This window comes from Falco peregrinus, chromosome 6 (assembly GCF_023634155.1).
Source record: "Falco peregrinus isolate bFalPer1 chromosome 6, bFalPer1.pri, whole genome shotgun sequence".
NCBI classification, from domain to species: domain Eukaryota; kingdom Metazoa; phylum Chordata; class Aves; order Falconiformes; family Falconidae; genus Falco; species Falco peregrinus.
The window spans coordinates 2,042,067-2,054,459 of NC_073726.1; the positions used below are offsets into that span (position 1 = coordinate 2,042,067).

Sequence of the window (12,393 nt, forward strand, 5' to 3'; positions counted from 1 at the left end):
CCAAAGGAACTTTGCACATTTACCTAGTAAGAAGTTTCTCACTTTTCGGATGAACTCCTTAGTGATCTCTCCATCAACTTCAATTTGATTCTTAGCCCTCTCCAGTTGTGCATTGAATTGTGAACCTTTCAACTTGCTGTCTTCTGCCACTTTTGTAATGCTTTCAACCTGGAAATATTATTAGAAATCGTAGTGCGATTTTCTGGAGGTTAGCTATCATTGCTTGACAAGATGAGCTCTTGACACAAAAGTGATTTTTATCTAAGCCTCAGGTGGAATCATTTGATGTGGCTTTGAAAAGTAGTAGGAGACCCCTTTGGGGAACTCCCCAAGTTGCTATGTCATGGCCTTCATCTGGCCTCAGAAAAAGCCTAAATCAAGCATTTTTTTCTCTCTGCAACCATGCTAAACCACAGCCCCTTCTGTTTCTAAAAGAAGGTGCTAACTTATTTTCTATTGCAGTACTGCAGTATGTCAGTGATCAGATTCAGTACAGAAAAGGCATGTAATTTCATTTGCCCTTCCACATTTGCTGTTAAAAATACGCTCAAGAGGACACAAATAAGGAAGATAGAGTTTAAGGCTTGTCTTTAAAAATTAAATTAGTATTCTTGATAATTTAAATGAGAGCTTTTAATCAATCATCGAATTTCAATGGCATTTTGCTTTGTTGGGGGCTATGCTTTGCCTTAAGGCAATGCACAGGTACCACCTCTCTGCGATCTGTGGAGGGAAAAGGTTTGCCATTTCCCCATGTAACAAGAAAAACGGTGATGTTTTTACTTCTGAAACGTCTTGAGGTACTTCACTCATTTTATCACAGAGCTGCCTGGGCTTGCAAGCACCAAAGGCAATGTCCCTGCCACCCGGCACTCACCACTTCAGCAAATGCCTTTTGCTGCTGCCTCTCTGTGTGCTGGGGCCCCAGGCATGTGCCCCGATTGCTCATTTCTAAACCCGTTAGCTATGGTGCAGTGTCGCGTGCATTTTAAAAAGAGGAAATGGATGCCCAGGCACCCTGCAGGGACAGGACAAAGCCACAGCAGAATGGCACTTCTGTTGGAAAACGTGTTTGCCTATAACTCAAACAGGCATCGTCTCTGACTGTTATTAAGATCAAACTGTCTTTACCGGTGTTCTGGGATTTGTCAGTTTTGTTTCCTTGGCACATGTTGCATTGGCCACACTTTGCTTTGAGTTACTTTTCACTGCTGCTGTGCAGTACAGCTGACTACTTGATGCCCTTCTAAACATCACCAGGGGCAAAAAAGCTTCGTCTTGAAATTATTTGCAAAAATTATTTAATGGCAAACATAAGAGTAATACAAAGTTGTATAAATAGAGCTTAACGGTGTGCACAGCTGTAATCCCACTGCAATACGCATGGGCCATACTCAGGCTTCTGACAAATGGTGCCATCTGAATCTTTCCCAATAAAAACAGACAATATTAGCCTGATGCCACCAAGTTCCATAGTTGCCACAGGGCACCATGACCTGCGAGATCTTGGCAGCTGTGAGGAAGAGGAAAGCATAGCTAGAGCCATAGTCTCTTGGTGGGACTGGCACCTAATACTTCCAGTACTGAGCTGTGATAGGTCTATGACGTCAGGACAAGGTCCATCACTATGTCACTGCTCTTTATTATCCAAGGAGCAGGTGAGGTTTTGTAGATTTGTCACCTCCCAAATCTCACCCACCATCCATTGTACTGAACAAATATAGGTTTGATATACAGCACCTGATTCTCAGGTTCCTGTAGCTGAGTAGTCAAGTTGTTTAGCAACACAGCAGTCGCCTCAGCTTTCCGGAGGGTTTCAGTGGAGAGAGGAAGAGCTCCACTGCAGTTTGGGCCACCGCACTGCCTGAGTCCGTGACTGTCCTGGCACAAAGCTCCCCCGCAGGCTGCGGTGGCACAGGGCTGGTCTCCCGGCACGCCACAGATCTGCAATAAGGAAAATGCTTATGTCAGGACTCCTCTGGGGCATGAGATACACTCCTGGGGGAAGGAAGATGTTTGACGACACATAAATATTGAACATATGATGGGATTTTCCTGAGGAGATGCTGGTTTAGTCTCTCCAAAGGTGAGTATTGATGCCAGGTGCAGGTCCCCTTCCCATTCCCTGAAGGATGCAACGGTAGCCCATGGCTCCAAGCATCCTTGCAGGAGCCATCTGTTGGGCTTCATGTGTTGCACTAAGACCCTTGCTTCACCCCTCTGTGCCAAAAGTGCTGGAACTGTCCCCTGGCCACATCCAGCCCACGGGTCAATGGCTTATCCTAAAGGGTCCAGATCACCTCTCACATAACATGGTACCATGTCTAGCCCTCCATATAGTTTGACACAGATGTTGAGACTAAAGGTCTAGATGGATGATCTCTCCCAGATTTGGCAGGGCTGGTTGAAGGTGCTCTCAGGTATTCATTGCTGTCCCACAGAAGGACAGAATTCCCTTCCTCTCCCATGGGTGATGCAAAGGATAAGGTGAGCGCTCCCCATCCACTCCAGGGCAAAGTTGCTCTGCTTAGTTTAAGTTACTGATGGAGGAGGTTGGGGTTAATTTTTCTGGGTTTACACTGACATCCTCTTGAGGCTAGAGAGTGCTTAAACCGTTCTGTGTGCTAGGTCTGCCCTGGGAGCAATGGCTTCCAGAATGGTGGTAGTAACCACAACTGAGAAGTGCAGCTGTTTCTGACGTGACTGCATGTCTGTGCCAGAAGAGTGTTGTTTTTTAGATTTAGAAATGCATGTAAAGCACCCTTTTAAAATAAAACTTCCTAACAGCATAAAAAAAAAAAAAAAAAGATTTTTGTTTAGCTCCCATTCAAAATTCACAGTGCCTACCTTTTCAGTCAAGTTTTGGATGTTGGGGCTCTTGATCATCTTGAGCTGTTCCAGAACATTGCTTGCTTTCAAGGCCTGATGGCCCAACATAGCCAGTGAATGGTTCCTGGTGTACTCTGAGTCCCTTACAACAGGGGTTGTCCCACTGGTCTCCTGTTCTGCCAGCAATGATACTTCAAAGTCTTTCCTAATGTTGCTGACAGCCTCTGTAGCAACAGAAGTAGGGTTTAGTACCAACTGTGTTTTGGTTGCATTTAATTCACGTATCTACCTGAATTTGGACAAACGGTGAGTGACAGGCGATTCAGTTTGTTGTCACTGGTGTTTGATTTGGGACAGCAGGGAGGGACAGGAGCTGTCATTTCCTCAGTCAAGCTTTTTAATCCTTTACTCAGCCAGCTGCCAAACAGGACTCTTAACAGGAATCATGTTTGATATTCATAAAACCTCCTAAACTAGATGCAAATACAGTGGATCCCATGTCATTCTTCAGAGTCCAAGTTGTATGAGAAGCCAATGGAAGACACAAAAGTAGGAAGGGGATCCCATTAATAACACAAACTGCTACTGATCTGCATTTGTCAGTAGCTCATGCATTGCTGCCATTGTCAATCTGATAAAGTTCCTATCATTTATGCTGTTTTGAAGTTTAGGCAGGAGAACTGTTTCTGCCAGTTGCAAAACCTATGAAATTATCAGCTCTCTGATTGTGAGTCAGGAAAGCATTTGTCCTGTCTGTTCAGCATACCATGCAAAAGTTAAATGGTCTGCTAAACTGAGCCCAAAATTTAGATTACAAATGGGAATTTATGAGTTTTCTTTGGATCTGGAAAATCCAATTTCAGGGTTGACGTATTTAAAAAAAACCCAAAATTTCCTTGATAAGCTTGTAGACCAGGCAAAAAATACTTTCCAGCAAGAGTCTTTCTTGTTTGCTTAGTGTAAGCTTTCCCTTCAGCATACTCAAAAGGGTTGGAGAATAGTACATATTAATAGCCTAAGGAAAAGGCTCAGGCATTTTGCAAAACACATAATTTAAAGCTGCTGCTGTTGGGGCTTCCCAGATCTCCAGAGAACCCAAGTTGTCCCCAAATCTCCAGTATGGGCAATGAGCCAGAACTGATGTGTTGGCAGTGAAAAAGCATTAGAGGTCATTTATTAACATCCCTCTTTGTGCTGGTAACTGACTCAGTTACTAGTTGAAGTCAATGACAAGGCACTCATCAAGTCCTGCATGCTTTGAATCAGGTTCTAAAGCCCTTGGGGCCTTGCTTTGACTGAAGCTGAACAATGTTTAGCTATTGTGTGGAACCAAGGCTATTTATTTTATCTTGTAACTCTTGGAAAAAATGTACAGTTTAAAGTTAGTTCCGAATACAAAATACCTGGCAAGAGGCTGCTGTAACTCCATATCTAAGCCAGAGACTGTTTTCAGTGCAACAGTTCCATTGCAGGAATATTTTACAGTGGTTCAGCTCTCCCTTAAGTGGCCCAAATGCATTTTTCACACTTGGTTTGTGACAGAGCTGTAGAGCTTCCAGGTTCCTTTACATTAAATATAGCATCTTAGCACAGGCTTGATTTACAGCCTAGGAAGCTGTACTCACAGCATTACCATACCACAGTGGCTGCAAAGGCTGGAAAGCCGTAATTTAATGAGATCTCATAAAGGCGTTCTTTCAAGGACACTTGTGTCCTGTTTTTTCCAGTGATTTTAATACATCATTAGATATTGATGTTTCCAGGTCAGCCGGCTGAATGCACACCTGTGAGGAGTCTGAGTCCTGATCCTTTGCAAAGGGAGGGAGGGAGGAGCCCATTTCCCAAGTGTGTCTAGGGCACAAGTGTCAAATGTGCCACAGATGGTGAACATGGCCACATCTTGCTCTACCCGAGGACAAAAAAAAAACCAACCCAAAAAACAACCCACCCACCCCCCAAAAAAGAGAGAGATGAAAAAGCAGACAGAGCCAGACCCAGGATGTGCTGCTGGTCCCAAAATGAAGATGAGGTAAGGGAGAAAGGCTTCTTCCCGGATATCAGAGAAGTTAGTAATCTTGAGGGAAATGTTATTTCTGTGCTGTTAGATGCCTGGTAGCAGGACCAATGAATATTTGTGGCCCCAACCAGAAATTCAGCTTAAACTCAAGGTCTTCCCCTCCCCACACCCCCGTGTGCTTTTTATAGGGCTGTTTATCCATCTCTGGAGGCTGAAAGATGAAGTGGGTTTGGAACGTGACCAGACAGCACCATGGATGCTTCAGCTGTGCATCCACTGACCTCCCTGGGGTCTGTTGTTTCTTTGCCTTGCTGCCTTTCTCAGAGTGCACGACTCAGTTCGATTGGGAAGTGGAGCCTGGGAGAGCTGCACTGACCGCTCTCGCAGGGACCTGAGTGGAAGAGCTGGCCCCAGGGGCGCTTCCAAGTACAACAGGGCAGGGAAGCCCTAAATCTTAATTAATCCCTCTGTATCCCTTCTTCCTTTCCCTCAGCTTTGTATCCTTTAGACTTTTCCTCCCTTTATTTTTTTTTTTTTGATCTTGCCTAGGCCAATCTTTTTCTTGCCCAAACGAAACACAGGAACTGTAAATGGGAATGCCTGTAGCTTGTGTCTTCTGTGGTGCATATCTTGTTTTATGGGGGTTCGTATCTTGGCAGCTGTCTCTTTGGAGAGTATACTGCTGACAGTCTCCTGCCATATATTCCCGTCCTTCTCCAGAAGCCAGTCTGTGACATTGTCATTACTGCTATTAGCAGCTGATGGAGACTATACTTAGCTCAAGCACAGACAGTGTAATTCTTTCAAAAATGCCAAGGAACACAGTTCTGATGTCATATATTTTGATGATGGAGAGCTAGTTCCTTACTACATAAAGTCAAGTATATTCCCATGGGAACACTAAGAAGTTGCACTATGACTCTCTGCTTTAATTAAACAAACCCCATTGCTGTACAACATTCTTTAAAGTATTGCTAAGAGCAAGAGAAGTCATAAGTGGGGAAAAAATCCTTTGCTGTTCTACCGTATGATCCGTGTCAAACTGGGTGGCTTTTAAATCTCCATCTAAACATTGGGATTCATAAGACTTCTGATTGACGTGACCCCAGCACATGCATCTGAAATTTAGGATGGTAGAAATCATGGCATTTTAACATAAATGCAAGTTTGGAAAATCAGTATAAAGTGTTGTTAGTATTTGTATTTTTGTGCTGCCATACAACATTTCAAAGATCCCTAGATTCTAGTTTTCTAAGGTTCAATGGTGAGAAAAACATTCTGAATTTTCACAGAAATTGTTCACCTATTTCAATTAATTGCTGGCTGCCTTACCTTTGAGGTTCAAGTAATTAAAACTTTGATGCAGATGTATTTTCTGCTGTAGAAGTTCATACACTAGGTCAGCTTCTTCTCCAATGTCTTCTATGTTCTTGTTAAGGTCAGGAAACTCATACGGTGTACTGTGAAGGGGATCCATTTGTGCAACTTTTTGTCTGAGAGGGAAATGGCAGTTAAGCAGAAGTCAGACCAGATTGGTTTTAAACTAGAACTGATATACACAATATTTTAGAGGACAAGAGAGAAATTTCTAAATGAACAGAAACATTTACTTGTAATGGCTTATTTAGAAAACCCTTAGGATGAACTGGAAAATTCCAGCATTTAATTATACGGCTGTGAGGGACAAATAATATATATAAGGATTATTTTGTTCACAGATTTATTGAAAACAGCGACTTAGGAGTCCAGCATCTGTGTGCTCTCAGAAGCAGGACTTTATGTCTAAGGATGGCTGGTGGAGCCCGGGGGAAGACTGCTTTCTCAGCCAAGGATTTTTTCAGGAGCAGCTGAGCCCTTACTGAATATAGCCCTGAAAATTCTTGATGCCTGAGAGGGCCTCCAGTGAAAGAACAGGATGTCTCAAAATTCTTTCAATTTCAGAAATGGCATCTTCAAAGGCTTTGAAGCGCATGTCACAGATGGCCATTCGTCCTCCTTTATCGTCGAGATTTGCAGCAAACCTCATTAACCCCTGAACAGTCTGACCAAGGGTAGTAATTTCAGTGTCCCACTGATGAAAACAAAGATGACACTGACGGCAAGAGGGAAAGTTTTTCTCAAAGCCGCGGCCACACCGGTCGCAAAACTGGCCAGTGACACCAGCACGGCAGTTACACGTGCCAGTGGCTTTGTCACACTTGGGCTGGCTGGTTCCCTCCAGGTTACATTCACACGCTGCAAGAAAGGGACAGCAAGTTAAATCCAGTTGTTCCTTTTCCATGGGACATGCAAAAGGTACAATCATGCACTTCAAGACAATAAATGCAAGCCAGCGTTTGAAATGGTAGAGCAAAGTGGATTGCCTGGCTAACGCCTCTGCTTCATCTCTAACTTCCACCGTCCCATCATAACCATAGAAGGAACAATACAAATAAATAATATGAACACTTTTAACCATTTCATGCACACAAATGTATGAAAGCCTGCTTCTTTAGATGCATGTCCCACCTCCCCTATGAATATAAAAAGTAAATGCTTCTTTTGAAGCAGTTTCTAATCCAGTTGTCCCCACTTCGTAATACTTACAAATGCAATGCGTCTGGGGATTGCCAAAGTAATTATCCTCACATTCATTGCAACGTCTTCCGCCGTAACCTAGCTTACACGGGCACTGGCCTGTAAGCTGTAAAGACAGTTAGGATTAAATAGCTTCCTGCAGAGCCATATGGCTGGATATACATTATTTACTGTGTTTCTTTTTCTCCCTGTGACTTATATAGCTGTGTGGGGACTGCACTGATCCTGCTCGCACATGGTATTTGAACACCATGGTTTACACAGTATTGGCCCATGCTTCCTGTCTTCTTCCTGAAGGCTGTGAAAACAAAGTGGACTTTGAGAGGTGGCTCTGCTTTACTAATATGAAAGACTTTGTATGTTCCAGTCTAGAGATGTTCTTCAAGAACTCATCCTCTGACTATGATTGAAAAGAGGATGCTTTTCCTTTGCAAAACAGATGAATGAGCAAAGTACTCACCTTCGCATTTCAACTTTTAACGACATGATATAACTGTAACTGAAAACTCTGAGGGTACATTATGCACATTGTCCTAGAAAATTTATTTTGGAATTCAGCTGCTAAATTACACTGCAGGGAATTATAGCTCTGATAACTGGTACAGCTCAGAACAGCAGTAGTAGTTCTTTGAAGTTAAAAGCTACGTTTGCTAGGAAAAATAATAAGTCTGCTAAATAAACTTGAACAAACAGAAAGCACATTGAAAGGAAAATGTGAAAGCACATCAGCAAGAACTTGGGATAAGCTCCTGGTGCTCTAAAGTCAATAGCAAAATTGCTGTTGACTCCATGGGACCACAACTCCACCTCTCTGTTCTGAAATGCTGTATTATTTTTTCTACATTCTAGCCCTAAAACATGCACAGGAAACGAAGATGTGAAAAGCTACTCTAGCAGTCTGATAGATGAGGCATGATTCCTGTAATGGCCACAGCTGCTACTTTTATAAAAATAAACACTTTAAAAAGTACTCATGAGACCCTCAGGTCCAAGCCTGGACTTCCTTCTTCCCTATACATATACTTACAAGGCCATTTTTTCCTGTGTGACGTTTTCTTAGATCCACATGACAAAGAAACACATAGACAAAGAGAAATTGTTTACAAGCAGAGCCACATTACCAGAACAGCACGTTTGATACAATGACTCCAAGTGTGATGGCACCAACTGCAAACTTCCAAAGACTTTTTGTTTTCAGAGAGCCTGACAGACAACTATCCTCATTTATAAGAGGGTCCCCGCTGTGCCATGCCAGAACACCACCACCCCAGTTCCTGGAAAGCAGAGTAATTTTCTTGCCTGGTTGCACTGGTTGCTTTGGGAGTTTTTTGGATCACAGTCACAGATCTGACATCCTTTTCCACTAGCCAGGTCCCAGTAGCCAGAGGCACACTGGTCACATGTCGCGCCTACCACGTTGGGCAGGCAAGGGCAAGCTCCAGTGGCTGGGTCACACAGACAGGCTGCATCTCCCCCGGGGCACATGGCAGGGTGAACACCCGCTGGATTGCACATGCACCCTGGAAAAAGAAGGACAACTGCTACAGCAGATGAGCATATAGACAGCGGATGGACAATCAGAGCTGCATATAAAGCCCATGCTGTTGGTTTACTCCTAGTAACCTTGAACGCATTTTTGATCTCATATAGTTTACTTATGTTTCCATAATAGCTTATATGTTGCTTTGAGCAAACTTACTGGGAACATTCAGCACTTAACACAGGCAAGAAAAATTAAGGCGTAGTGAATTTTGGATCTTATTAAAATGAAATGTTAAATATGCTAGGTAAGGAGAAGCTGTTTTACAGTAGGCACTATGCAGTGTGGGAAACTCCAGTAAGCCAAATAAGATAAGAAGCCTTCCTTGTGAGGAGCCAAAAGTCCTTGCTTAACCATTTCTAGCGGACATCTTCCAAGAATGCACAAGACATGGGTTTGAACTGTATTTTAGAGATTCCCAGGAAGAGTTTCTTGAAAATACTTATAACTGTCTGGCCTGTAGAAATTAGACCCTCAGTCAGGCACATTTGTGAAAATTTGTGTCTTTGAGAAGTGTTGGGAAAAAACTCATGCCTTGCTGTTTTGTTTTGTTTTTTTTTTTTTTTTTAAACACTCCTGGCTTTCTGTTAAAGTGCTGAATTACTGACTGTCCTCATGGAGTCTATTAAATTGCCTGAACAGACTCATTCTAGCCACTTAATGAAAACAACTGGTAAGGCAGGGAGCTCAGCAAGGGATCATCTGGTTAACTGAGCATTGCTTAGTTGGCATCAGCCAGCAACATGGATAAACAGTTATCTTTGAGTCCTTTACTTTTGATCCCTTCCTGAATGGGCTGAACACACATTTATTTTTCTAACAGAGTACTGATTACATTTCACAAATTAGTATTTCCTAGAAGTGATATGCAGTATGAGATTTAGCAAGACTTGGGCGACAAAGAATTTAATAGATGCCACATTAACAGTTATTTGTGTCACTGATAGATATCTATTTGGTACACATAGAAATGTATTTGATATTCTCATCATGTTTTGCTCCATTGATCTGCTTTAGTTTTACTGTCCCTCCAAGGGCTAACCTCTCCCTGTAGCCTAATTACTTGAGAACTTTTCTGGGTAGTAATACACGGTTGCAATGCTGTTGCTTACTTACTTTGACAATTTTGATCGAGGGCTGAGCCAAAATACCCTGGTTTGCAGAACTGGCAGTTTGCTCCATGGGTGTTGTGTAAACACTTGGTGCATTCCCCGGTGACCCTGTTACAGGACTCTGGGTCTGTCAGATCGATGTTGTTATTGCAGGGACATGGTGCACAGTCAAGCCTGGGGCTGCCTGGGTTTTTGTAGAACCCACTAGGACACTCATCACACTGACTGCCTGTTGGAGGAAGGTAAAAATATTTGCTGGCTGATGGGAATTCAAGTGAAACATGTAATTTCCATGTAATACTGTTAAAGGATTCAGATTGTCTGTTCAAACGCACGTTTCCAATGGAAAAGATCCACCAGTCTGAGACTGTTGCCCTTCAATCCTACGGTCAGTTTAAATTACACGTCCCACACTGAAATCTGATGGAAATGCACTTTCATCATCCCATGCCGTTTTTATCGAGGAAATAGGAGTAAACAGGTACCCCCTCACACAATACCTCCAAATATCTTTTTCCAGTGAAGTCCTTTCAATGGCAGTGGTGAGGACTGGCCATATTTGCAGGATTTTCCCTGGGCCCTTCACCCCAACACCAGCATGGGAAGGTGTGGGCTGCCCTTTCCTGGAGGAACACAGAGTCCAGCAGACCTTCCCTCCTTTCCATAACCCAGTGGAGGACCCTCAGGAGGATATACCAGCTCTGGGACACTGTCCTCGCTTGCTGGCATTGCAATTACTTCTGCATGCCATCCCAATGCCTGCCATGACTGGAGTGCTATCCTCTCTGCATCTCAGAAACCCTTCTGAGTTGGTGTTGCTGCGACCTCATTCACTGGCTCATCCTCAACCAAGGACACTACTCCTTCACCATGGTCTTCAGGACCACAGCCTTTAACAGCCTCTGAAGAAGTGAGCCCAGTGCCACGGAGGTGACCAAGAGCCTTGTCAGGAGGGAGCAGGAGGAGGATAGTCCAGAACTAAGAACTGCAGTGGTTTGTGAGGAGAGAAGTTCCCTGGGTGAGTACCAACAAGGATCATTTTGGTCCTACAGCAATTACTCAAGCAAAACTGCTCTTGACTTATAAAGGAACCTGGCCTAAGTAAAGATGACACCATTGGTTTAGGTTTTGGCAGCGTTTCCCATTAGGGATTGCTTCCATCAATGGAGACCTTTCTAATGCCCCGGGGGAGGGAAATACCTTCAGGTTTCCCTGCAGAAATTCAAGCTACGACAACGGGATCTTAGGAAGCGAGGCATCAGTTTGCTGCAAAAACATCTGTATACGAGACAACTGAGGATGGGAACTTCATTTCTAAAGTGACCATCTGAATGGTGAAACAGTCACTTTTGGGCATAACATCAAAGCTAGATTCCTCTATATGAAGAAAGATTTTTTTTCTGATTAGGAAATTTTATTGGGTCTTTTTGATGTCCTGTTCTTTCTGATTTGAATTTCCAATGCTTGTTTTTCAGAGGTAAGGAGCAACTACAGTTTTCCCCCCTCTCCCCATCAGGTTAATGTACTGCCCCTGGAAAGGAGGAGGTTTTCAGAGAATTTCAACAGACTAATGGCTTCACTGTATCCATACAGATGATTCCCTTCTTCAAACACTAATTGCATAATCCCTACTCTTCTCAGTCAGGACTTCCTCACATAATTTCAGTAAATTTGAGTGTTAACTTTCCTTACCTATGCCATTACCATTACCTCACTTGTCATTTCTGAACAGAGGATAAGCTGAGGATGGTCATTTTTCTCTCTTATGTTAATTTTAAAAGAATCAAAACAAGTCCTTATTTTGCTTTGTACCTGAATATCCCTCGAGACAATTGCAGACCAGTTGTGCAGACTGGGAGTCCTGGTAACAGGAATGTGCGAAATACCTGTTGCTTGTAGGTGCCCCTGGGCACATGCATGGGCGGCAGGGTTCTCCGTTCAGAGGGTTTCCATAATAGCCATCCACACACCTGTCAAAGCAGTCAACACAAAGCAGAAGAAATTGTCAAGTACTCTTTTCAGTCCCCTCAGCTGAACCAATGTAATGTATGTATAATTAATTTAACACTCCAGGTCATTGTAATACTATCCCCATTAACTGGTTACAGATATACTGAGCTTCAAAGATGTTCTAAAGTGGAAAATCAGAGCTGTATTCCCAAAATTTGGAGCAAAAAGAAAAAGCATATCCTTTCTTTTCAAAGAATATTTCTGAAGACTTTCACCTACTCTGGAACAATTTTATTCTAAATTATAATATATGCATATGACATACCACACATGCTCTGCATAGACAGCTTAAAGCTGCCATGTAAAAA

The 12,393-nt window shown here is 43.0% G+C and overlaps 1 protein-coding gene across 1 annotated transcript in view; it reads right to left on the reverse strand.

The window, feature by feature from the left end:
- Positions 1-12,393, reverse strand: part of LAMB4 (laminin subunit beta 4) — a 44,964-nt gene that overhangs the window by 6,881 nt on the left and 25,690 nt on the right. Inside the window, exons 21-29 of the mRNA XM_055807578.1 lie at positions 11,888-12,045; positions 10,080-10,304; positions 8,723-8,943; positions 7,433-7,529; positions 6,706-7,081; positions 6,179-6,339; positions 2,848-3,053; positions 1,741-1,944; positions 24-168 (exon numbers count right to left, since the gene is read on the reverse strand). Of these exons, the coding sequence (XP_055663553.1) occupies positions 24-168; positions 1,741-1,944; positions 2,848-3,053; positions 6,179-6,339; positions 6,706-7,081; positions 7,433-7,529; positions 8,723-8,943; positions 10,080-10,304; positions 11,888-12,045 (1,793 nt within the window). The remainder of the gene's footprint in view (positions 1-23; positions 169-1,740; positions 1,945-2,847; positions 3,054-6,178; positions 6,340-6,705; positions 7,082-7,432; positions 7,530-8,722; positions 8,944-10,079; positions 10,305-11,887; positions 12,046-12,393) is intronic.